This window comes from Meriones unguiculatus, chromosome 19 (assembly GCF_030254825.1).
Source record: "Meriones unguiculatus strain TT.TT164.6M chromosome 19, Bangor_MerUng_6.1, whole genome shotgun sequence".
In the NCBI taxonomy this organism is placed as follows: Eukaryota; Metazoa; Chordata; class Mammalia; order Rodentia; family Muridae; genus Meriones; species Meriones unguiculatus.
In genome coordinates, this window is record NC_083366.1 from 68,933,285 (window position 1) to 68,959,643 (window position 26,359).

Below are 26,359 nucleotides of genomic sequence, written 5' to 3' on the forward strand. Positions count from 1 at the left end.
GGTTAGTCAAACAGGGCTGGGCTGAAGCTGCTGTACATTTAGCGTAAGTCCATCTTTGCCGTAGCCTCTGCTTCCCTTGTTTGGCTCCAGGAGTCTTATTCGAGTCTTCTAACAATGTTTTTAGCCTTCTGTACCATCCGCTCCTGGGTATTACCCTACTCAGTTACTTTTTCCCTGATGTGCTTTCCTTCTCTCACTGCCTTTGTTAGCAAATAGTCACAGGGCACTAGAAATAATTCTCTTCAGCTTTTAAAATTACCAGTAAACATGAGTATATTGTAAGAGTTTTTAATTTATTAATTTATTTTTTAATTTATTAAAAACTGCAGTGTTGTCTTATATTTCATGTTTTCATGTAATTTTTGTTTGTACTGAATTTAGAGTGCTTTTGTTGTTGAGACATGCTGTCATGTTGCCCAAGCCGGACCTGAACTCTTAGTCTTTCTGAGTCCAGAATTACAGAAATTGCCACCATGTCATTGTGTGTGGTGCTAGGCACTAATCTGGGACTTCCTCAGGGTTAGCACACTGAGAGAAATCCTTACTCAGACTTTTGGGAGAGCAAAATGGTAACATGTTGGCATACTTCAACATGAAAAAGATACAAAAAGTCTGTGGTGTTCGTTCCAGCTGTACCCTGCAGCATCAGCCTGTTTTCCAGGTGTGTCTCATGATTTTTGTTGTCATATTAGTGATAACTTTATTAAATTTCACAATACTTTTCTTATATCTTGCTATAATTTGTTAAATCTGCCCTTTATTAATGTTAAAATAATTTTTGTATCTCTAGAGTGGGCACAGAGATTGCTGCTCACCTCTTCCCTGGGTGGTAGGGTATGTGTTTGACAATGCCTCTCAGGTCTACATTATGCTTTGTAATTGTCACATTAGACATTGCTGTAAGCAATAGAGAAAAATTAAGGCTTGCATTCCATCAGTATTTCTCTAAAATTCATTCTAAACATCCCCTTTTCATTGTAAATCTATTCCCATTTAGAATCTAGTCACTTTTTTTGCAGTAAAGTTTGGAATTTATAAAGGAGCTATATACATGTAGAGTTCATGCTACAAAATCTCTTAACTGAGTAAAACTGTTTCATAGGCTTAATGTTTACCGTGGTTATTGGAATTCACAGTACATTTTTTTTTCTAACTTATAGATTATGATAGCACTCAGCGAAGTAGCTCAGGCCTATAATCTCAGCACTTGGAAGTCTGAGGGAGGAGGAATGCCACAAGTTCAAAGCCAGCTTAGTCTAAGACTGAGCGCCTGTGTCAAAAACCAAAAGTAAACAAAATTATGCTGGTAGGACAGAGACAGGATAGGGTTGCACATTTATTTATCAAATAAATACTGTTAGATGTGACCGAGGTATTTTGCTGTGTTAAAAGGATAACTGCTAACCTGTAGGCATAGTGCTACATGCCTCTCTCTGTCCATTCCCTTGTCCTTCAAGTTTGCTGTTGCTCTCTAGTATTCAAAGGTTGTACTCTTCCTGTTCTTACCTTTTCTCTGACCTTGACAAATCATTCTTCTGTCCTGTATCCAGGAAAGCCAAGGCTATACTGAGAAACCCTGTTGGGGAGCTGGGGGGGGGGCAGAGGGAGAAAGGATTAGGGAAATTGTTCCCACTCTCCAAAGTATTGTGACTGTTTGGGCAGTCTAGTCTGGGGAGTGTAGGTAGAGAGCTGTGGTCTCCTGTAAAGGGGAATGTGAGTCATTTAGTTGTTACTAGGTATTTTCACTGTACAATTTGCTGTACTAGTTAAAAAAAAGTGCTGTTTTTGTTTTTTTTCTAAAAGTAAATGTTTTAGGCATTAAAAGCTGTATAGCCTCTCTTAACTACTAACTTTTGCCTCTGTAGCAAAAAAGTCATAGACTTTATGGAAATCAATAGTATGTCTATAATTCAGTAAACTACTAAAAAAGAGTCTTAATTAATAGTTTATCAGACCCTAAACTTTTTTGTTTACTTGATTTTGTTTTTTTTTTTTTTTGAGGAACAGTTTTTCTTTGTGTAGACCTGCCTGTCCTTGAACTTATTTTATTGACCAGGCTATCCTTAAACTGCCTACCTCTGCCGGGACTAAAGCCATGTGCTACTATGCCCTAAAACTTTGTTTTGTTTGTTTTACAAGACAGGGCTTCTTTGTGTAACAGCCTTAGCTTTCCAGGAGCTCTCTTTTGTAGACCAGGCTGGCCTTGAACTCACAGACATCCTCCTGTTTCTGTCTCCCAAATGCTGGGATTAAAGGTGTGCTCTACTACACCAGCTGAGACCTTAAAATTTTAATGTATTGTTCTACATGATTTTGGTTGAGGAGCAATGCCTATGATTTGCAGAAACCTAAAGCTATACTAAAGTACAAATTTATCTCACTCTAATATCCAATCTTTTGTGTGCTGTAGGCTTCTTTGTTTGCCTCAAAGAAATACTTACCTAAAGAACCAAAGCTTGACCTGAGTATTTTCTTTGAGAAAGGCAAATAAATAAATCCCTAGTATATAATGAAAACAGCAACCTCAAAAAGAAAGGGTACAAGAAAACAGGATTGAGACTTCATTTAGGAGTGAGGGAAGTATAAACACGGGAGCTTGCTTCAATTAAAAATACACAAACAAACAAAACTCAGCACTTGGGGAGGCAGAGACAGGCCTCTGGGGTAGGGGCAACCAAAAAATAAAGATAGATTTAAAAGAACCCAAGGATTTTAGGGTCGACAGATTTGATTGTGTTTTTGTTGTTGTTTTAGGGTTTTGAATTTTCAAGTCAGGGTTTCTCTGTGTAGACTGGACTTGCTTTGTAGACCAGGCTGGCCTCAAACACAATACTCCTGCCTCTGCCTCCCTGAGTGCTAGAACTAAAGGTGTATGCCAGCAGGCCCTGCTTAGATTTTGAGTGTTATCATGGCTTCCCCTACTCAGTAATAACTTACAGTATAATGAATTTGATAAGCTTCTTTCCCTGTCTGAGCTTTAGTTACATTAGTTATACAGGGGGATGCCCGTTTCTGCATGGCACACTGAACTGACGGCTGGAGACCCTTGATGTGAAGTGGTTGGAGCAGTGAATCCCCATTAAAAAGAAACGTTATTAGCATTGCAAAACCTGAGTGTCTAAGGGAATTTATTAAATTACAATCTATTATAGTTGCCTAAGAACATGGGTGTAACTGTGTGTGTGTGTTTTTCAAGGTGTGTTTAGGCTTTTTTTTTTTTTTTTTTTTTTTAAATACCAAGACAAGGCTTCAGGGTCCACTGTAGAAGGAACATTACCATGACTGCAGGAACTTCAGGCAACTTGTCACATTGCTTGGGAAAATTTCTCTACTTTGGTTCAGTTATAAATATATTATCTAACATGAAACAATAAGAAAAATTCCATTGATTATTTTTTCCTGCTTTAAGTAGCTGCATAATTATATAGGTAGCAATGTAGGCATACACTTTTGATAACTATTTCGACCTTTTAATAATTGACCTCAGTATTTTCATTTCTTCTTCCCTGTTATTTTTTCAGATTAGGGTCTTTCTATGTAAATTAGCTTTCTTGGGTTAATTGGGTTGGTTGGTTTGTTTGAGACAATCTCGCCGTGCAGCCATTGCTGGCCTGTAACTATGCATTCCAGGTTGGTCTCGAACTCACAGAGATCCTCCTGTTTCTCTGCCTCATGAGAGCAGGTTCTCATGCCTGACTTCTAAATGCTGTCTTTTCATCAAAAGCAGCAATGCCATGTTATGCTGAGTCAGGAGCAGCTTCCACACATTCTGTCAAATCCCTCCTTTCTCCTCAATAGACCATAGCTTACAGTTATGTAGGTGTGTGCAAGACGGTAGCAGAGTATCAGGTTAGCAAGATTCAGCAGAGTAGGCTGAAGATGTGTACCTGAGCAGGAGAAATGGAGCAAATGTCTGACCCTATTAATTCGTATGTCCTTCTATAAGTCATGAGCTTGACTCCCTAACGTGTTTCTGTTTTTGTTGTTTTGTTTGTTTACGACACAAATTCTTATTCTTCAACCCAGGCTGGCATGAAACTAATGAAACTGTGTAGCACATACTGGCCTTGAACTTGAACAGTCTTCCTGCCTTAGCTGTCATGCCCAGTCTACCTGATGAGTGCTCTGTGCTAACTTTGCACTGGTAATACAGAATGCTGGTCTCAGTTTAATCTTTTCCTTAAGAATGGAGAATTGTATAAATGGGGAGTTTATGCAGAGTGACAAAAACCCCTCCCAACTTTTGTTTTTGATAAATCATAGCAAATCATTTCAAGCTTCTTATTATTTAAACCAGAATTCCTTTTGTATCTTTAAAAATTGTTCTGAGGGCTGGAGAGATGGCTCAGTGGTTAAGAGCATGGACTGTTCTTCCAGAGGACCCGGGTTCAATTCCCAGCATTTACATGGCAGCTCACAACTGCCTGTAACTCCAAGATCTGACACCCACAGATATACATGCAGACAAAACACCAAATCAACATAAATAAAAAAATACATTAAAAATTGTTCTGAGCTGGGTGCAGTGGTGGACACCTGTAATCTTAGGACTCAGGGAGGCAGAGGCAGACGTAGCGCTATGATTTCCAGGCCAGTCGATCTACAGAGCAAGTCCAGGACAGCCAGGGCTCCTACACAGGGAAACCCTGTCTCGAAGAAGAAGAAAAATAAAAAAAAACAGTTCTGCACCTCTTTACTGCCTAGGAAACATGAATTTACTTTCAGGGGTGTGGTGATGGCATCATGAAACAGTGGGTTATATTAATTAATGTAATTAATTCATCAGTTAATATTAAAATTAATTTCCCTTTCAGCTATTCGGTCAGAGAAGAAACGCCTTAGGAAGCCGAGCAAGTGGCTTCTGGAATATACAGAAGAATATGATCAGATATTTGCTCCTAAGAAAAAACAAAAGAAGGTGCAGGAACAAGTGCATAAGGTATGTGGCGACATGTCAGACAGCAGCCTCACCTGCAGCAGTACAGCATCCTCAGAAGACAGCTCTTTCTTTAACTGCGATCGTGGCTTCTCAGTTATGGTTGGTTGGTTGGTTGGTTGGTTTTTCTCTTGCTTAGTGTTATCTCGCACAGTGCCTACCCTGTATTCGTTACTCAGAAAGCGTATAAATAAATGTACATACCATGTTCCTGTTTATTTTCCCCTCTGTTATTAAGGAGTGTTTTTAAAAATGTTTATTTATTTATTATTTACACTCTTCTGCCTGCATGTGTGCCTGCAGGCCAGAAGAGGGCACCAGATCTCATAAATGGTTGTGGGCCACCATGTGGTTGTTGGGAATTGAACTCAGGACCTCTGGGAGAACAGACAGTGCTCTTAACCTCTGAGCCATCTCTCCAGCCCCTAATTAAGAACTTAGGAATATATTTTACAATGTAGCAACAAGAACCTGGATAATGAAATAAAAACACATAATTTTACCTTAACTTTTTAAAGATTTTTTTTCATCTTTTTCTACCTTAAGCTCAGGCTTTTTCATTAAACTTTTCAACCTTTTAAAAGCAAAATAAATGTTTTTTTTATAATCAAGGAGTTTAGTTTTAATTGGTAATAGCAGAAGAAAGTTTGATCCCCCTCCCCAGTATTGGGTTTATGTTTAGAGTAACTAAACATGTTTTAAGTTCTGCTAAAACATGTCAGGAAGTCTGTTCCAGCAGCTATTTTACGTGTGCAGTTCTCTAGCATGAAGTGTGGCTGTGCTGTTCTGCAACCACAAGCATTATTCATCTCTAGACATTTTTCTCTTCCTACACGGAAAAAGAGTACTTAGGAGTTTGATTCTTGTAGGTAATTCAGATTAATGGGTTGTGCAATATACTTTGGCCTGTGTCCTTGAACATAATGTCCTCACATGTCATCCATGTCATAACAAGTATCAGAATTGCTTGTGTTTTTAAGCACATCATCATCATTATTATTATCATTGCTGTTGTTATTTTTCTGAATTATACTTGCACTTGCTGTTTTTAGGTAAGCTCTCGCTGTGAAGACGAAAACCTTCTTGCAGGGTGCCGATCTAGTGCCCAGAACAAGCAGGTGGATGAGAATTCTTTGATTTCAACTAAGGAAGAGCCTCCGGTTCTTGAAAGAGAGGCTCCGTTTTTGGAAGGACCATTGGCTCAGTCAGATCTTGGAGCTGGACATGCTGAGTTGCCACAGCTGACCTTGTCTGTTCCTGTGGCTCCAGAAATCTCTCCTCGGCCTGCCCTTGAGTCTGAGGAATTGCTTGTTAAGACACCAGGTAAGGTGGGGTTGGGCTGTTGGTGTATAAGCAGGTATAATCAGATGCAACAGGAAATTTCTGCTATGTTTTGTGATAAAACTAACATCTTTTACTATATGCAACAACTATTTATTTTGTTCTAGGAAATCCCTAAAGTAGTGGCTAATTTGATATAGGTTCTGACCACCAAGGAATTTGTGGAGCACGTAAAGAAGATGTTTTTATCAACTACCCTGTTTTACTTTCCTTTTATGACTATTGATCAGCTGCAGTGTAAACCAGCAAGATAGCAGTGGCTAGAAGTGCTGAGCACTAGTGGAATAACAACTTGAAGCCTATATTCCTTTCACCTGCCAGCTCTACCACCTCATTTGTTCCTCGGATATTTGTTTACTCTCTACACTTGTTTTGTCATGTATAAACTGGCCATAATTGGGGCTGGCAAAATAGCTCAGTTGGTAAAGTCGTTGCTGCATACAGTAAGGACCTCAGTTCGATCCCCAGTACCTACATTAAAATTCCGTGTTTGTAATGCCGTGAGACAGATACAGCCTTGTGTAATTGGGTCCTTGACCCCAGTGCAAGACTTTGTCTTGGAAAAAAGTAGATGGCTTCTGTGGAACAACATGCAAAGCTGACCTCTAGCCTCCAGGTGCACCCTTAAAACAGCACAAAAAGAAACAGTGTATAACATTAAAATTTGGGAAAACACAGTAGGCATCTAGTAAGTTTTACTATCCCCTTGAAGTTCATTTCCAACTATTTCTCAGTTTCTTATTAAATATGTCACCTGGGGAGAGTTACTTCTAAATGTACTATTTCGGTCAACAATCTCCTGGTTGTTGAGTGTTACTATAGTCAGCCAAGGAGTGGGAAGAACTCTCGTATGTCTTTACATTTAAATAGTAGGTATCTGTCTAGTCCCAACATTAGTTACTGCTATTTTTCCTTTTAAAAAAAGAATCCAGCTGGGTAGTGGGCTACATGTCTTTAATCCCAGCACTCAGGAGGCAGGGGCAGGCAGATCTCTGAGTTCCAGGTCAGCCTGGTCTACAAAGCAAGTTCCAGGACAACAAAGGCTACACAGAGAAATATCATCTTGACAAATCAAAAAATAAACAAAAATATCCTAGTTATTCTTACTGTAGTAAGGCAGAATCTAAAAGATTTTTGTTTTAATTTGTTACTTTTATTTTTGCTGTGCCAGGGATCTAACCTACGCTTACCCACTGAGCTACATCTTCAACCCTGAAAGATTTTTAAATTGCGTGTGTGTGTGTGTTTGTATACAAGTTTCTAAGTGTGTCACCCCACATTTGTGGACTTGAGAGGACAGTGTTCAGGGAGTCAGTTTCTTCTACCATGTATCTGTCCTCTGAGCTCAAACTTAAGTTGTCGGGGGCTTGGCACCAAGCGATGTTACACACACTGCCACCCCACGAGACCAGTGAAAGCTGTGTTTTGAAGAATAGCAATGGTAAGAACCTACTTTATTACACGTGTGTGTGTGTGTGTGTGTGTGTGTGTGTGTGTGCGCGCGCGCGCGTGCGCGCCCACCCATTTGTGAATATATAGTATAGGATTATTGGTTTTAACTTTTTTTTTTATTAGAGAGGGAGGGTCTGTATAGTCCTGGCCATGCTGGAACTCATTAGGTAGACCTGACTGGTTTGAGCTCTCAGAGATTTGCCTGTCTCTGTCTCTGTCTCTGGAGTGCTGGATTAAAGGTGTGCACCACCCTACCCAACTTGTTTTACTTTTCTTGAAGGTCTTAAACTACGTAGTATTTTTTTTCCTTGCCCTCCCAAGTGTTGGGCATGCATGTGTGCTCCATCATGTTCCATTGAAGTTTTCAGAGCAGTTTTTAAAGGTATTTAGGTATTTTTATACTTAATATCTTTTTGTGTACCTTTTCAAGGGCAGAATAAATATAAATATACTTCCTGGGCCATTTGTGCACAGAATCCAGCTCTACTTTTCTTTGTTATCCTCACCATCAACTGATTGCTATAAATGAGGTTCAGCCCTTTACTTTGCCCTTGTTCTCTGTTTTACACATTCACACATTAATGCAAGATGAATGTGTAAAATGTGATGAATGTGTACACATTCATCATACATTAATGTGTAAATTCGTTGAGTAATATTTATTGTATTTTAGGAAGCAATATTTTAGAAGAATACATTCTTACCAGGATCTTCCTCATTTTTCCTCATGAAAAAATGCAAGCAAGATTGTGACTCTTATAATTTTCATTTTTCATAGTTAGCTTGTGCTCAATTTCTAAAGCATCTAAGGAAAATTATGTGCATTTCAGGAAATTATGAAAGTAAGCGTCAAAGAAAACCAACTAAGAAACTTCTAGAATCCAATGATTTAGACCCTGGATTTATGCCGAAGAAGGGCGATCTTGGCCTTTCTAGAAAGGTATGGTATTTTTATCAGTTCTAAAATAGGCTTAAACCCGGGAAATGCAGGATTAGAAAATTGCATTTTTAGTAGTATTTTTAACATTGATCTGCATAGCTGTCCATCCTTAACTGTGGTTTCACCTTCCACAGTTCCTACTAACTAATAACTGTACTCTGAAAGTATTAAATGGCAAATTTATGAACTACACAGCTCCTGTTTTAAGTGCATACTTTGTGAGGACAATGTAAGAAGACACCTGGCAACCTTATGCCCTCGATGTGGCTTCTTGTCCAGGCTTTCAGTGGGTGTCTCTGAGTAGGCTTCCACGTTGACTCATGCTATCACAGTGCTTGCTTTCAAGTTATCCTTAAGCAGTCCAACCATAAGCAGTCTAGTTAACCATAAGCAGTCTAGCTTATGGTTCTGAATTGCAAGTATGGTGATGCTGGTAGCTTGGATATGCTACAAAGACTGGTAAGTGCTTCGTTTAAGTGGAAAGTTAAACGTTCTTGAGTTTGTAAAGAAATCAAATTGTATGTTGAGTTTGTTGAAAACTATTTCAAGAAGGAAGCATCCATCCATGAAATTCTAGAGAAAGAAATTTGTGAGACTTGATATTGTTCCTCAAACTACTGAAATTATAGCCAATCGTGTGTAGTAAGTGGCCAGTTAAAATGGAAAGGACATTGCACTTGTGGGTGGAATACATAAACCAGAAAGTGTGTTCCAGTTGATGGCACAGAAGTGTGCCACAATAACTGATCCATTAGAGAAGCATCTGGTGCAAACAACAGAGTCATGCATTGCAATAAAATGTAGCCACGTAGGGTTAGGATTGAAATCTCTAAAACTTCCTGGAGAAGCGTTGTCTGCTGATAGGAAGTTTCGGCTGCCCTTCCGGCAGTGGGGAGAAGTTGATTGATACTGTTAATACTATGTAAAGAAAGTCTTTATTGAGCCTTGTAAAAGAGCATGTTCAGTGAAAAATGTTCATAAATGTGCAAAGGAGGGATTGACTAATGTGTAAGATACATATGAAGAAGAAATGAACTCTGGTATCTACTAACAAATTAGATATTTTAAGAGAGAGAAAGAGGAAAACCACATAAACATAATTTATCATAGTATAATATTGTTTTGATATGTGCCTAATTAAAATTTTAACTTTATCATGTTGTATGTAGGAGAAAATAGTACATGTAATATTTGTATTTTTAAGAATACGAATGGAAGTTTCAAAATATTTCCCTTGTGGATAAAATTTCGGGGTGGAGATGGGGACATTGTATACTAGTTCCCTAACCCTAACCCTGAGAAATTATAGAGTGTCAACGTGCACACTTGATCTGAGATCCTGTATTTAATAACTGGTTTCCACCTGGAGGCAGTGCTGGTATACACCTTGAATCCCAGCACTTGGGAAGTAGAGGCAGGTGGGTTTCTGAGTTTGAGGCGAGTTCTAGTTCAGCCAAGGCTACACAGAGAAGCTGTGTCTCAAAAAACAAAAATAAAAAATAAAAAAGGGCTGGGTGTGATGGCTCATGCCTTTAACCCCAGCACTTGGGGTCCAGAGGCAGGTGGATCTCCGTGAGTTCATGGCCAGCCTTGTCTATAAGAGAGTGCAGGACAACCAAGGCCATTACATGGCAAAATTTTGTCTAAAAAAAAAAAAAAAATTTAAAAATGAAAGATAAGTTGTTTGGCAACGCATAGCCTTAACGTGAGCTGGCTTCAGATGTTTTGGTTTTTTCTTTTTGCCAGTATTAGAAATTAAACCAGCCGGGCGTAGTGTCGTGCACCTGTAATCCCAGCACTCAGGGAGGCAGAGGCAGCAGATCTCTGTGAGTTCGAGACCAGCCTGGTCTGTAGAGCTACTTCCAGGACAGTCAGGGCTACAGAAAGGGGCACCCTGTCTCTGGGGTTGGGGTTGGAGATGGGATTAATCCTAGAGCTCAGAATGCAATCTTGGGCCCGCTTCACCACTTGTCAAGTATGTTTTTATTTAGTCTTTGAGGATTTCATACAATATGTGTTGATCATATTCATTCCTCTATCCTCTAAGTCCTCCTAGGCCTATCCTCCACTTCCCTAATCATTCAATTTCATATTTCTCTCCCTGTCTTTCACATACAAAAATGATTACTTTTGGAAATAAAAAAAAAAAAAAAAACATTACGGAGATTGGTTTGTGTTGACTTTTTTGACTTGGTCCTTATCCTGGAGTGTGTTTGATATACCAAGTGTTACTGCATTGATAAAACTAATTTTCCCTTAGCCATTAGGGAAATGCAGTAGCTCCTTGGCTGGAGGTGGGCCTTCATGTCCACCTCCCCTGCTCTGTGCCACAGTGTTGGTCTTGGTTTGAGCTTGTGCACGCTGTCACATACTGTGAGTTTATGTGTGCACCTACCCTGCTGTGTCTAGAGAACACCATTCCATGACTTACCTAACCTTGGGTTCTTGGCCCCATTAGCAATATCAGGTGTGGATTCCTTCTCATGGAACAGGCCTTAAATCCATGTACAAGTGTTTGGTTATTCCCATAATATTCATGCCACTGTTGCGCCAGCCCAGCCTTCTTTTTAATTTATGGCATAGGCAGGTCTCACAGAGTTGCCTTTGCTGGCTTCACATTTACTCAGGCACACTGGAACTTGAGAACCTTCTGCCTCATCCTTCCCAGCAACCTTCATTTTAGGCCTATACCACAAGAGTGAGATTTTCTTTATAGGTGAAAATTTTATTTTAAGAGGCTTTTTATGATCATGATAAAGTTTATGACAGTAATTATTTACTTAAAGACAGATTTTTGTTCTATCCTAGACTGTGCTGTCACTTACTACATATAGGCTAGGCTGGCCCCATATTTGTGTGTGATCTATTTTCTCAGCTTCCAAACTATTGGGATTACTGGCATGCATATCCATGGTTGCCTTGTACCTTTTTTCCTCCTGAATTGAAAACATCTTGCCTGACTTATGTTACTTCTTTTATGCTACTGGTCTGCTTTGATAATATTTCTGTGCAACACCTCAGAAGTGACTTAGCTGTATTATTTCTTTATAAAGTTCAAATATTTGAAATCACGATTTTGCAGTTACAGAGTTGCTTTTTAGTAACAGTGAAAAATCTGTTATCATTAAATGGTACATGAAAATTATTGAAAATGACTGGTTATTGGTTCTTTAAACCAATAAATAATAACTATTGGTTATCATTAAATGGTACATGAAAATTATTGAAAATGACTGGTTATTGGTTCTTTAAACCAATAAATAATAACTATTGGTTATCATTAAATGGTACATGAAAATTATTGAAAATGACTGGTTATTGGTTCTTTAGAAGTCTTGTTGGAGAAGTGGCTTAGAGAGTAAAAGATTTAGTGCCAAGCCTGATGAGCCGAATTTGATTCTCAGAACCACATGATAGAAGGAAAGATCCACATTCTCTAAGTTGACCTCTGACCTCCTCAATCCCCCATAGTTGTTTGCACACATTTCCCAACAACACAAAATAATTAAATGCAAAATTATATATATATTTATGTATAAGCTTGAAAGGAAAAAAAGGCATAGAATATTTTTTAAAAGTCATAGCGTTTTTGCATTTCTGCCCTTGCTTAGCTGGAGCAAGCATAGGTTTTATAATCCTGTCCTAAGGGCATAATTTTACTGTATACTAACTTAATAATTAGTTAGGACAAGTTTTGCAGATATTCCAAGGTGACTTCAAACTATCAATTCTCCTGCCATGACCTTCTGAGTGCTAGAATGTTAGGTGTGTGCCATAGCGCTTGGAGTTTCCAGTGTGAGGGTGAGGGACAGCTGAGGACTTGTTCCCAGGCCTTTATTTACATTTTAGGCAAATTCTCTGCACCTTCAACTGTCATGTGAGTTTATAGTGTAACCGCCATGTCGTGGTCAGAAGATAGCACCATTTTGAGTTATTTTCATATTAATAGAATATTTATTTGAGGACTATAGCCAGGTATAGTTTTTTCTCTTTTCTCTAAATTTCTTTTCAGTTTAGGGTACAAAATAATGGGTTTAATTATAGCATCTTCAGACCTGTGTTCTATTGCCCATTTCTCTCTGTCCTTCCCCTTTTCCACTCTTACTTTCGGTGTCCCTTTTCTCCCCTGACTGGTCCCCTTTCCCCTTCCAAGTAGATCCACCATCTCTGTTTTTAGGGTTTAATATTAACTTTAATTTTTAGTGTTAGGCTGTCGTGTTCTTCCATGATTTAGAGTCATTTACTGTTCAGTGTTCATTATTTATTGCATAAGTTTGTCAGTTCCACTTTGCGTAGTACTAATTTAAATGTATATATATATATATATATTTAAATTGTAATATACAAAAAAGATTGGATCCTTGTATAATGAAAACATGGATCTTGATCAAATATTTTGTTTGTTTTTCATTTAAATCTCAAGTTTCTAAATGTGTGTATCTATGCATATTATATGAAAACAGAATTGAGGCAGGGTCTCTTTTAGCCAGGATGGCTTAAGATTCCCTTTATAACTGGGGATGACCTTGAACCACCACAGCCAGTGTGGTCCTTGTTTTGTTTCTTGTGTTTTGAGGCAAGGTCTTATAATCCAGCCCCCAGCTACAACTTGTGGTCTTCCTCCTTCAGCTTTTTGAGTGCTCTTTAATTTACTGTACTGATGGTAGAAATTGCCAGAGTAACCTAGGACTTGTTGCTGTAGCAGTAGCTGTCATCAATTTTGGCACATAAGATGGTAAAAAATTAGTTTTTAGACCTCAATAATTTCTCTTGTTTTTTATTTATTTGCAGTGCTTTGAAGTTGGTCACTTAGAGAATGGCATTATTGTTGACTCTCGTGCCACATCTCATTTGAAAGAGTTTGGTGGAGGTAAGTAATTTTGATATTTAAAAAAAGTAAAGCTTACATAAATTTAAGCACTTTATTGACTAGAATGTAATTTTGACCACAATCCTGGCTGTCCTGGATACACTTTGTAGACCGCGCAGGCCTGATCCGTCTGCCTCTGCCTCCCAAGTGCTGGGACTAAGGGCTGCACCACCACACCCAGCCGTATAACTATTTTTAAGTCCTCTGCTGTTATTGGTTAAATGAAGTTAAATTACATTTTAGTAAAGACATATTTGGACCAGTTGTCCAACTCTCAGAATTTCATAGCATTTCATTATTTCATAGTATTGATCCAGTTTTGATAATTTTTTAGAAAATATCTAGTGCAGTCTGAGAGGGGAATCATGCAATCTTCTGAGTTGTCCTTCACAAATTGTTCTGGTTTTGTTTTCTTTTGTTTTTCCACATGTCTTTAGTTTCTTTTGGTACAGCAATGACCATTGGTCAGTTAGCACATGCTTGAATAAGAAAGCCTATTTGATACTGTTCCATTGTAAGTCTCTTTAAGAAAAAAAAAATTCCCTCTTTTCTTTCTTCTTTCTTTTTGTCTATTTCCTACTATAACGCTTCTTCCCTATAAGTCACTCACCTGCATTCATATTTTTTGTTTTTTTTATTTTTCTATGCTCATTTTGCGTGCGCACAGCTGGAGTATTATTGACTGGAACATGGATAAGTCACTAGTACCTGTACCAATGAAAAAATCCTGCTTCTTTCCCCACAGCTAATACGAGCTGTCAGTGTTTCCTTAGGGAAATGTGAAGTTCTCATAAGTCCTTCCCCAGCCGAGTCCAGAACGGATTATTGAGAGGCTCCATCACAGCCTGGAGATGTGTGATTTCAAGAATATAATAGCTCATATCTAGAAGGCAGAGTTTAACAACATCCTTTTCTTGGTTCTTATATTCATTCTCTTCCTTTTTCTAGAATATTCCCCAATCTTTGGTGAGGTTGATGTAGGTGTCGTATTTAGGGCAGACTACTCAGCAGCAGCTTATTTTCTGCACTTTGACCTGTTTTAAGTGTCTATATTTACCACTATTCACTACAAGAAAAATGTCTGCTCAAGGCTCAAAGCAGCACTGAGCCTTAGCTATGGCTATAAATGTAGACACTTAGAAAGTAGCTTGGCAACATGTCATGCAGCACAAAACAACAAACCAGGTGTGCTCCCCTCCCTTCCCAGCCAAAGGCTTTTGATTGGCTTTAATAGCACCAGCTTTCCCCTCGGTGGAGCAGCCCTCAAAGCCATTCAAAAGTGGTTGGTTACCCCGCTAGTAAAGTAGACACGCCAGTACTACATTTGAAAGATTGCGCCAGCGTGCACATCCTGTTTCCAGTTTATGGAGCTTCCCGAGCAATATGGAGGGGACTTTCTAGCACTGTGAAAGCTGACTAACATGCAATATACTTCCTGCTTGAATTCTCCATTTCATTCTTCTGTAATTGAATTGTCTTTAAAGGGTGTAGTCTCACTTTGTAGCCCTGTCTTTGAACTCATTCTGTAGACCAGACTGACCGTGCACAGTAGTTTTTGTTCTAATGATAAACTGTTACCATCTTGTTTGTTTTTGAGACAGACTGTCTTTATATATCTCTGTCTGTACTGAAACTGACTGCAGATTGTCTTCTACTTCACAAACATCTGCCTGTCTCTGCCTCCCAAACGTTGAAATTAAAGCCATGTTTCACCAAGTCCAGCTTCTGTAGCACTGATAATGGTCTCACTGATTTACTAGCATAAATGTCTTAGAACGTTTTAATTTTTTAAAGATCCCCCCGATTTTAGTACTTTTAGAATAGATAATAGATTTGCTCACAATTAGAGCACACAAAGGTTAAACACAAAGGTCTGGTATAGTATTGTACACTTTTAATCCTGGCATTTGGGAGGCAGAGACAGGTGAGTCAGATTCTTGAGTCTGAGGCATAATTTACAAAGTGAGTTCCAGGACAGTCGGAGCTTTGTAACGAGACCCTGTCTAGAAAAATAAGAAAACAGAAAGAACATCAAGAATGTTAAGCAGAAACAATACGATGAGATCTAGCAGTTCAGAGTGATGTTGGTTCCTGCAGCCAGAGTTACCATTAGAGGTAATTCCTGAGACCCAGAGGAGAATCCCCATTCTGCAAAATCAAGAACTGCACAGTATACAAACTGTACAGTGAAGTGTCTTTTTTTTTGAAAGAGGATCTCACTGTGTATCCTTTGCTGGCCTGGAACTTACTTTAGACCAGGCTGACCTAGAACTCATAGAAATCTACTGGTCTTTTTTTCTCAAATGCTGGGATCAAAGGTGTATGCCACCATGTCCAGCTAATTAATCATTCTTTACAGGCAACCTACACCCATTTGAATTAAATCCATCATTTTTTTTTATTACGTAATGTGATTATTTTCAGACAAATGTTAATCACACTCTAAGTTGGTGATTTTAATATCAACTCATTCATTTGAAGTATAAAGTGTTTTAAATGAATTAAGATTGCAGGAATGGAGTGTGGTGGTGCATGCCTTTAATCCCAGAACGTGGGAGGTAGAAGAAGGAGGTGTTCTCTGTGAGTTCCAGGCCAGCCTGGTCTACAGAGCCAGGGCCCACAGAAAAACCACGTCTCACAAAACAAAGCAAACAAATTATAGCCGGCCATAGTGTTGCATGCCTCTAATCCCATCACTAAGGGAGGCAGAGGCAGTTGGATCACTGTGAGTTTGAGGCCAGCTTGGTCTACGAAGAAGAAAGTCCAGGACAGCTAAGGCTATACATAGAACTCCTGTCTTGAAAAACAAAAACAAGCAAACAAAAAAAGTTTTCAGGAAAGATGTCTTTAGTGGTTGACACACTTTCTCCATATCTTGATAATGTATGTTTGATCCCTAGGGCCCTCCTCTGATTTCCATATGTGTGCCATAGCATGTCTGCACCTATATGCTCATGAGAATCTTGTATTGCTGGGCATGTTCACATCATTTGTGAGCCGATGAATGTTTTGGAAGGTGCAAATCATTTTTAAATACTGCATACATCATTGCTACTGTATTAGAAATATTTATATCTGGTATTCAAACAAATTACACTACCAAGTGCTGGAGTAGACATCAGTCTAAAATGCTTATTAAATTATCCCATAGGTATAAGTATAGGTCATGATTTTCACATCCAGTCTTTGTCTTAGTAAATCATGATTCCACAGTTACAGAGCCCTACAGAGCATGAGGTCAATAATCCCAACAACCAACTGCAGTGACTCCTGAGAGCATTGTCTAAGGACCTCCCTGAATATGCATTCCGAGACTACAGACCTGTGCTGTGGAAAGCCCTGATCATTTTACGATCGTAGGCGGAGGGACAGCAGGCAGCGCTCGGTGGACAGAGTGCTCACCTAGTGTGTGAGAGCCTCTGCATGTTCCGTCTTCATGCATAGGAACATGCAACGGCACACGCCTCTGGGAGACTTCAGCAGAGGGCTGCCATTAGTGTGATGTCAGCCTGCGCCACGGTGTAAGGCCCTCTTCTAGAACACCAGAAAAATTGATAGTAGTGAACTAGCTGGGTGGTGGTCGTGCGCATACATACATACATACATACATACATACATACATAAGGATGGTTGTTAGGCTAGGTTGCCAATCACCTGTTAAGTTGGAGCCTTTAAAAAACATAAACATAGTCCATAAAGAGGGAGCATAACAGTCTCTAGTATGATTCAGTTCACGAACGGTCCATAGTTTATGAAAGTCCAAGGCTATATCGATAAATTAATAGCATTGTCATATTTAGAAAACAAGGCTAAGCATTTTTTTGTTTTGTTTTGTTTTTTGAGACAGAGTTTCTCTATGTAGCGTGGCTGTCCTGGACTTGCTTTATAGACCAGGCTGGCCTCAAACTCACAGAGATCCACCTGCCTGTGCCTCCCTGAGTGCTGGGATCACAGGCCTATGCCTGGCTGCTCTGCGTATCTCTAAGCATATTTTTAACCTTTTTGAGAGTGAAGATAGAGCATAATGACCAAGTTTTAACATTGTAAACAAACTAGTGTCTATAAAATTAACATACCCCAGTGTAAAAGTATCTTTGGAATTATGAATTTAGTTAAGCACAAGCTTTTAAGAACACATTTAAGAACACAAGTAGAAGTGGGGTATGGTGGCACACGCCTGTATCACAGCAAAGGAGAGCCAGTGGCAGGTGGATCTCTGTAAGTTTGAAGTCAGCCTGGTCTACAAAGCAAGTCTAGGAGAGCCAAGGCTACACAGAGAAACCCTGTTTTTGAAAAACAACAATAAAGCATGACTGGGTTGGAGAAAGTGTGAACAATAACCCATTTCTAGAGTCAGTGGAACAGCAGAACAGTACAAAACAACTTTATAATTACATTTGAATTTATCATACCAAGTCCATTGGCCAGAAAGCCTGACAGTGAACCCAGAGCATAGGCAGCTAGTGGGACTATAAACAGCATTCATTCATTCATGCATCTGAGAGCTAGTAAGGACATAAGTAGTTGACCATATTTTAAATTAATTAGTTTATTTTTATTTTATGTACATTGGCATTCTGCCTGTATATGTATATCTGTGAGGGTGTCAGGGTGTCACTGGAACTGCAGTTACAGACAGTTGTGAGCTGCCATGTGGGTGCTGGGAATTGAACCCAGGTCCTCTGGAAGAATGGTCAGTGCTTTCAACCTCTGAGTCATCTCTCCAGCCCTCCCAGCTTTTTGATCTATAGATCTTTATAATCTTAAAAGCTTACCATCATATAAAGAACATTTGAACCATGATACAATACACAGTATACTGTAAAATTCCATATCAGTTTAAGACTTGTTGCTTTCTTAGTCTAAAAACAAGATGAAATAATAAATGGTATTAATTATGACTGAGAAGTTTTAAAATTGTTATTTCATGCAATGTGGTTATCTTAAGATGGTGGAAATTTAAAACATCTGTATTTTTATTGCTGTTACAAATATATGTGTACACATATATACGGTCTAGATGAGTTTGAATGTAGATTTTAATTATCATACTCAGTTAGGCAGTAACGCCAGCTCTCTTGATGCCCTTAGGTTTTTCTGGCCTCACAACAGCATTAATGGCTCTGTATTGTAAGCCCCGGCAAGTATTTGTGAGTGTCTGTTGAGTTCCTGTGAGAAAAGACTCTCCTGAGTTGGAGATGTAGCTCACTTAGTATATGCCATAGGATACCTTATGAGATGCCTATTTATCCTTCCCTTACTGTCCCTATAGAAAATAATTTAAATAACCAGAATGTCTTCTGTATTTTGCCAGATGATTATATATTTATTGTTTAATATTGAATGTTAAAAGGTATACTAGCACTAAACAATCCTAATTTAAGTCTCAAAATGTAGGGCGATGTCTTCCTGTCCTCATGAGAAAAATCTTACCTGTTTCCATATTAATTCTTTTTTGGCTTATTTTCTGCTTTCTTTATGACAAGGTCTTACACTTACTATGTAGCTGAGCCTGGCTACGCACAATAGTGTTCTTCCTGTACCCTCCTTGAGCGCTTGGGTTACACGTGTAAACCACCATGCCTGCCTCCTGCTTTAATTTGCTGGGATTAGAAATACATGCCACCATGACCAGCGTCTTTCTCGGGGGTTCTGAGGAAGGAACTCCTGGTCCTTATGCATGCAGGGCAAGCATTTTACTATGGAGCTATTTCCCCAGCCTCCATCTTGTTTCTTAACATGTAGTGATAGAAATTGTTTTTTCTAATCTGGAACCTAGGTACTAGAATTTTTCCTTCATGGTGAGTGCATTTCCTCTACATGTTGTCATAAAATGGATTTACTTTAAATGAAAGATTTATCTTTTACTTGGTATGTTTGCTTGTATCTTTATATGTGCATGATGTCCCATCCATCCATCACACAAATTTTGAGACAGGGTTTCTCTGTATAGACCAGGCTGTCCATAAACTCAGATGTACTTGCCTCTGCCTCCATTGTGCTAAGATTAAAGGTGTACACCACCATGCTACTCCCCCTTTTTCCCTTAAAGATGTAACCCAGGCTTCCTCAAACTTCCTAAATAGGTAAGGATGACCTTTGCCCTCCTGATCCTCCTCCCGCTGCCCAATTGGGGGAGTTTAGAAATGCTGTAAATAGTCAGCACACCTTGCTTAAATTGCTTTAATTCTATACACATAAACACATTTGCTTGTTTGTGCGCACATGTATGTGTGTAGCTCAGAGCATAATTAGCTGGGATTGGTTTAAACCATGCTAATTAAAGGCTAATGTCATCTCTTTGGTCCTTACTTTGTTTTATAACCTATATATTTGCTGTTCCATTTATGTGAGGCCCTACTAATTTCCCCTAATAGATACATAAAATTAAATGAATTTTTAAAAATTATTTTATTATGTGCATTGGTGTGAGGGTGTCAGATCCCTTGAACTGGAGGTACAGACAGGTGTGAGCTACCATGTGGATGCTGAGAATTGAATCCAGGTTCTTTAAAAGAGCAGACAGTGCTCAACCACTGAACCATCTCTCTAGACCAAATTTTATTTTTTTCACCTTACAGAAAAAAACCTCTGAAATAGGATGCTTTATTTAAAAAAACAATTTCATTTGAAGTATTTGCAATATGAAAGGTTATTTATTTTATAGAGTTCAAGAAAGTCCTTCTAGGCCAGGGAGATGGCTCAGTGGTTCTTGGTGCTCTTACAAGATAAACTGGAGTTGGTTTTAGCATCCGGTTAAGGCCATTCCCAACTGCCTTTATATAATCTCAGCTCCAGGGGACTTCAGCACCTCTTGTGGCTTTCTAGGCCCTCCATGCACATGCTTTCCACCACACCATAAATACTAAATAAGCAAAACTCTTTGAAAGATTATATTTTATTGATATTTCTTCCTTTCTGGGACTCTTCTGTTAAATGATTAAGTTAAAACCGTATTTATGATTCTTAAAAAAAAAATTCTAGCTGGGGCTGGAGAGATGGTTCGTTGGTTAAGAGTACTGTCTGCTCTTCCAGAGGACCTGGGTTCAGTTCTCAGCACCCACATGGCAGCTCACAACTGTCTGTAACTCCAGCTCCAAGGATCTGATACCTTCATCCTGATGCACATAAAATAAACTAGTTTTTAGGTTTATGTTTTAAGTAATAGTTTTCTAATAAGATAAAAACTTACTATTGCTGGGAATGATGGTAAGCACCTTAATCCAAGTAGAAGCAAGTGGATCTCTGTGAGTTCAAAGCCAGCCTGGTCTAGAGCCTGGAGAGACCCTGTGTCAGAAAACAAGCAAACAAACAAAACTGTATCTGTTCAAGTTTTCTAGAGATTTCAGTTATAAATAAATTGTAACGTTGGGTTTTATTTTAATCTGCTGTAATTTTTTAAGGATTCTTAATTTAAGGATACAAGTTGTTGGACATATATGTGAATAGCCAGCTATTAGGTAACTTTGTTTTCCTGTTATAGGCGCTACCAAGATATTTGATAAGCCAAGAAAACGGAAGCGACAGAGGCATGTCACAGCCAGAGTGCACTATAAAAAAGTGAAAAAGGAGGACTCCTCCAAAGAGACTCCAAGCGCAGAGGTATTGCTCAGCTCCTCACCTGTTGGCCTTCCAAAGAGAGTCAACTTTTCACACTAGAAGTCCCATCCCTCTCCCTTCAGTCTATTGAGATGAGTAATTAGGTCTAAGGGATCTTATCTAGAGCCCAGTCCTAGCAAAGTACATAGTGCAGCTGTGCCTGTGGCCCCTTTACAAAGGTAATATCCGGCGCTCTAGGGAGCAGGCGCAATATATGTAACTGTGCGTTAGTGAGTGAAGTCGTTCTAACACCAGAGGGCACCGCCTAAGTGACCAAATAATCTGAGTGAACCTAGATGGTGCCCTATAAAAGTTAAGCCTGCTGTGGTTAGAGGGACAGTCCAGGTGATATTTCTTGACCATCAGTTTCTTAATTTGGCAAGTTTATAAACATCAGCTTTTGAAAGACATTTGAAGCAGTGTCTTAAAGAGCATCAGTGCCGCATTGATGCACTCTATCTCTGACTTTTGAATGCGAGTTAAACATAGGATCAGAAGCAGTAAATGAGCATCGCAGCTGAGGATGCAGAGTGTTTTCTTTCTAACTGGAGTAGAATGCCCAAGGGGGGCATTGCCTAGGAAACACGGATCTTAGAAGGACAAATAAGTAATCAAATAAACTTAAGAATGTTTTCTCTCCCTTAGTGAAACCTTTAAATGGAACAGCTCAAAAAGTTCCAGTGGAACAGCCTCAGAGCAGTTAGTGGCAGGGCATGAGGCGCCCACTACCCGCCCAATCACAGCAGGGTTAGAACTAACATTGCATGCAGTCCGCCCGCGTGATTGGCTGAACATCTGTAAGTGCTTAATGGCTAGACAAATAGCAGCCCAGAGGGAGGAGGGGGTCAGATGGAGGAGACATCAATAATACAGATGTGGGACTTTCTTTTTTTTCTGCAAGGGAGAACTGATGATTCACAGGACTGCTGCCAGCCCCAAGGATATTCTTGAAGAGGGTGTGGAACACGACCCCGGGATGTCTGCATCTAAAAAGTTGCAGGGTGAGCGAGGTGGAGGAGCAGCTCTGAAGGAGAATGTTTGTCAGGTAGGAGATGTGTCTCCTATTTTTGTGGCATGTGTGCTTTTTGAGAAACCCCCTTTATCTCTCCTAACAATCTTGTCTTGGTTAGAGAAAATTCTCATGGATGACTTCTAAGGAGTCTCTTTAATGCTGTAACTCATCTCCTTTGAAGAGCAAAGAGAAGGAAATAATGGGGTACTAGCTACAGTCTGTCCTCCTGGCCCATCAGTATATTCCCCATGAAGTAGAGTGACATCTATTATTACTTAATGAGAAATCATTTTCTTGTCCTCTACCTGTCAGAGTATGAATCCCTCCTCCTCTTCCTCTTCCGTGTTTCCTTCATCTTTTCTTCTGGGATTGTTTTATTTGGTTGGTTCATTTTTTATTTTTGAAAGAGTGTCACATAGCCTGGGCAGGCCCTGAACTCGGTTCTTCTGACTCCACCTCCCAAGTACTAGGATTTTAAGTGTGTACCCCCATACTCAATGGCTTTTTTTCCTTTAATTAGGAAGGTTTTGTGGGTTGTTATAGTTTTCAGTGTTATTCTTTTATTTGGTGAATATTTGTACAGCCTCCCTTTGGTCTTTTGAGACAGGGTTTCTCTGTGTAGCCCTGGCTGTCCTGACCTCAATCTGTTGACCATGCTGACCTCCAACTCACACAGATACACCTGTGTGAGTTTGCCTCCAAAGAGCTGGGTTTAAAAGTGTATGCTACCACTTTTGTAAATTAGAAGCCTAAGCCTTTTAATTTATAAATATTATATCATTTAAGTAGAGTTTTTTATTATCCCCATTTTGCATATGAGCAAACTGAGCGACACAGGACACAAAGTGGTATCATGTAGTTTAATTGAGCCCTGCCGCAGTGTGCTACCATTCTGAGATGTCTGTATGGCCTTGTAAGTCACCAGTTCCATGATTTACCTATACAAGTTGTTAAAGGCTGACAGTATGAAAATGTGCCTGTAAGTGTGCAGGTCTAGGTGGGCATAATATGTGGGTGTCGGAGGGCAGCGTTGAGTGGACATCCTCAGCTGACCAACACTATTTGTTTGAAACAGGGCCTGTGATTCTGATATATTGATATTTTATACATTGATACACTGAGGTTGTGATTTTGATCTATTGATACACTAATATTGTGATTCTGAAATTGAAATTACGTCTCCGCACTGCTGATGCTGTAAACACACTGGGATGCTCAACCTTTAATGTAGGCTGAGAACTTGAACTCGGGTCCTATGCTTACGAGGCAAGCACCTTATTGATTGGTCCACTTCCTCTGCTGCAGCGTTTATTTTGTTGTTGTCGTCATTTTATTTCATTTTATCTATCCTATCTATCTATCTATCTATCTATCTATCTATCTATCTATCTTATATTTGAGACAGGGTTTTTCTATGTAGCCTTGGCTGTCCTGGACTCTCTTTGTAGACCAGCGTAGCCTCTGACTCTAGGGTTACAGGCGTGTTTCATCAAGCCTGCCTGCTTTTGTTTTTAAACTAGGATCTCACTGTGCAGCTCTGGCTGGCCTGGAGTTTACTATGTGGACCCGGCTAGCCTCAAACATCACATCAAACAGGCATCTGCCTGCTGTGGCCGCACCCTGCCTGAACCCTATTTTTTTAACTGAAACAACTAAAAAGTAAACCCAGCCCCAGACTGTGTTACCTTGACAACTATAATTTCACTGTCTTTGCAAATTCATTTTCTCTCTTACTGTAAGAATGTTTACCTGATCCTGCTATAGTGCTACACACCTTCAATCGCAGCACTGTGGAGGCAGAGGCAGGCGGATGTCTGTGGAGTTCAAGGCCAACCCCGTCTCCCAAGAGAGTTCCAAAGGACAGCTAGTGTTACATAGTGAGACCCTGTCTCAAAAAGAAAAAGCAAAACCAAAAAAAAAAAAAAGTTTTCCATATTTGGACTAGTTTCCAAATGCAGCGTTAATATGGAAGAACACTTTCACTCAATTAGTTATTGATAAGACAATTCAGATTGTAATTACATTTGACACAGATTATTTTTAAATAATAGTTGTCACTCATTTTGAGGTATGGGAGTGTCTGCTAATAAAAGACAGCAAGCAGACCGCAGCGAGCAAATTAACCTAAATAGCAAATTCCAAGCCATTGAGGGCTATCCAGTGGGACCCTACCTTACAAAAGAAATTCAGGCTGAGCATGGTGTCACACCTCAGATCCAACAGCTGTGAGTGCCAGTTTAAGCTGTGAGTGGGGCAGAAGAGATGGTCACTAACGTGGTCCAGGCTGGACTGATTTAACATGTGTACATTTGTTGTCTGAATATAATTTATTTGTACCACTTTTTTTTCTTAAGTGTCCAGTTCAAAGGTAAAATGATATGATTGTCCTAACTTAGGAGTAAACCATATAGTTAGTTTGAAAAACTGTATTCAGTTTGTACTGTAATTGAAAATGTCATATTTTAAACTGAATGCAAATTTACTTATGTATGAAAACTGTCATTGACCGTCTGTTATATACCAGGATTTATTTGGAGAGGTAATAGGTAACAGGAGACTCAAATATTTGAGAATAATTTCTACTCCATTAACACCCGAAGCTTACCTTTCTCCCTAACATTTTCCTACATACTTGATGGCCGAGTCTGGGCTGAGCATGTACGTTTTCATTTGGAGTGGTACACGTGTGTATTGGTTTGTATTTTGTGACTGTGTGTGCATGCCTATGTTTACCTATGCCTGGTGGAAGCCAGAAGTCAAAGGAAAGTAGGGTGTCATTCTCTGGAGCTGCCCACTGTTTTTGAGACCAAGTGTCACTGTATCCCTGGCTGGCCTGGAATTTATCACCTATACCAGGCTGGCCTAGAACTCAGAGGTCCTGGGTGCTTGCATTAAGGCTGTGTACCAACCCCTGGGTGTGCTATGCCCAGCCCTGTCCATTTTGATTTTTGAGGCAGGGCTTCTCTCTGGGATCTAGGACTTACTGTTTAGGTAGGCGAGCTGGGCCAGCAAGACCCAGGAGTCTATTTCTCCAGCGCTGGGTTCACAGGTGTGCGCCCTGCACTGCTTCTCGTGCGGGTTTTGGGGCTGTGCGTAGGCCTTCACCCTTGCACAGCAAGCGCTTGGAGTGAGCCGCCTCCTTAACCACTGTTTACATGGCATGTCCACTACCTAATTTTGTTCTCATTTAAACGGGTTTCGGAGTGCACAAGAGGACTGTGCGCACATGTGCTCTGCAATTTTCTATGTCATTTTGTCTGAAGGACTTGGGTATCCACGTACAGGGATGTCCATGGTGACAGTATGAGGCTTATTTTTGCTTTAGTATTTTGTTGCTAATCACTGTGTGAAAACAAATGGTATAAAAAGTAACAAATACTGGGAATTTCCAAGTTTCAATAAGGAGAGATAATACCCTTATTTTGTAGGTTCTTTCTCCCTGTAGTAACACCAGGTCCTCCATGAAATTGTCACTCAGGAATGTGATTCCCCACTTGCCTGCTGGCCCCAAAGCCTTATTTTGTTTCTCAGTGAGAAGAATAAAAAGAGAAGGGGTGCAAGAGGGTTTTTTTTTTAATGAAGTAATCTGAGATACATATTAAAGTGCTCTTCATATTTTGATACCCAAGTCCAGTTGGCTGATGAGGTTCCTGCACAGCACAGCTTTCTGCTTAACTATGTTCTTGAATTCATTTTCCACTAACCAGCTGTGCAGATCTTTTTAAAAATGAACACCTGAGTCCAGACATTTGGCAACACTCCCCAATGGTATATCTTTCCAATGAGAATAAAATCTGAAATTATGGCCTCTTATATCTTTTCATGTCATTTTGTGCCACTTATCACCTGTTTTCACTTTAGTAAAGCAACAGTGGGTTTCTTTGGTTTGCAGTCACATTTTCCTAGCTGTGAACTTTGTAATTGCTACCTGCCTTTGTCTCTTCACATCCCTAACTTGAACATTCAGAGCCTGCTCTAATCAGTTCTCATCAACAAAGCTAGTTTAGCTATTTGGATTATCTGCCTGATACTGATTGATCTTTCCTGTGCTATTATTAGTGTTACTTATAAACTTGCCTGGATTTGTCATCACCTCCAGGCACACCTGTGATGATTATTTATTCTCTGGTCTTGGTAGTGAGGGATTGTCTTGACTGGGTTAATTAAATCGGGAATGGTTCCATTTCCTTGGCTGAGCTTCTAGACTGT

The 26,359-nt window shown here is 39.5% G+C and overlaps 1 protein-coding gene across 13 annotated transcripts in view; it reads left to right on the plus strand.

The window, feature by feature from the left end:
- The window catches only part of Nsd1 (nuclear receptor binding SET domain protein 1), a 127,109-nt gene that overhangs the window by 59,718 nt on the left and 41,032 nt on the right, over positions 1-26,359 (plus strand). For all 13 annotated transcript variants that reach the window (XM_060372449.1, XM_060372445.1, XM_060372450.1 and 10 more), the window contains 6 exons: positions 4,815-4,939; positions 5,989-6,259; positions 8,560-8,669; positions 13,461-13,539; positions 21,023-21,141; positions 22,040-22,183. In XM_060372449.1, coding sequence (XP_060228432.1) covers positions 4,815-4,939; positions 5,989-6,259; positions 8,560-8,669; positions 13,461-13,539; positions 21,023-21,141; positions 22,040-22,183 — 848 coding nt within the window. The remainder of the gene's footprint in view (positions 1-4,814; positions 4,940-5,988; positions 6,260-8,559; positions 8,670-13,460; positions 13,540-21,022; positions 21,142-22,039; positions 22,184-26,359) is intronic.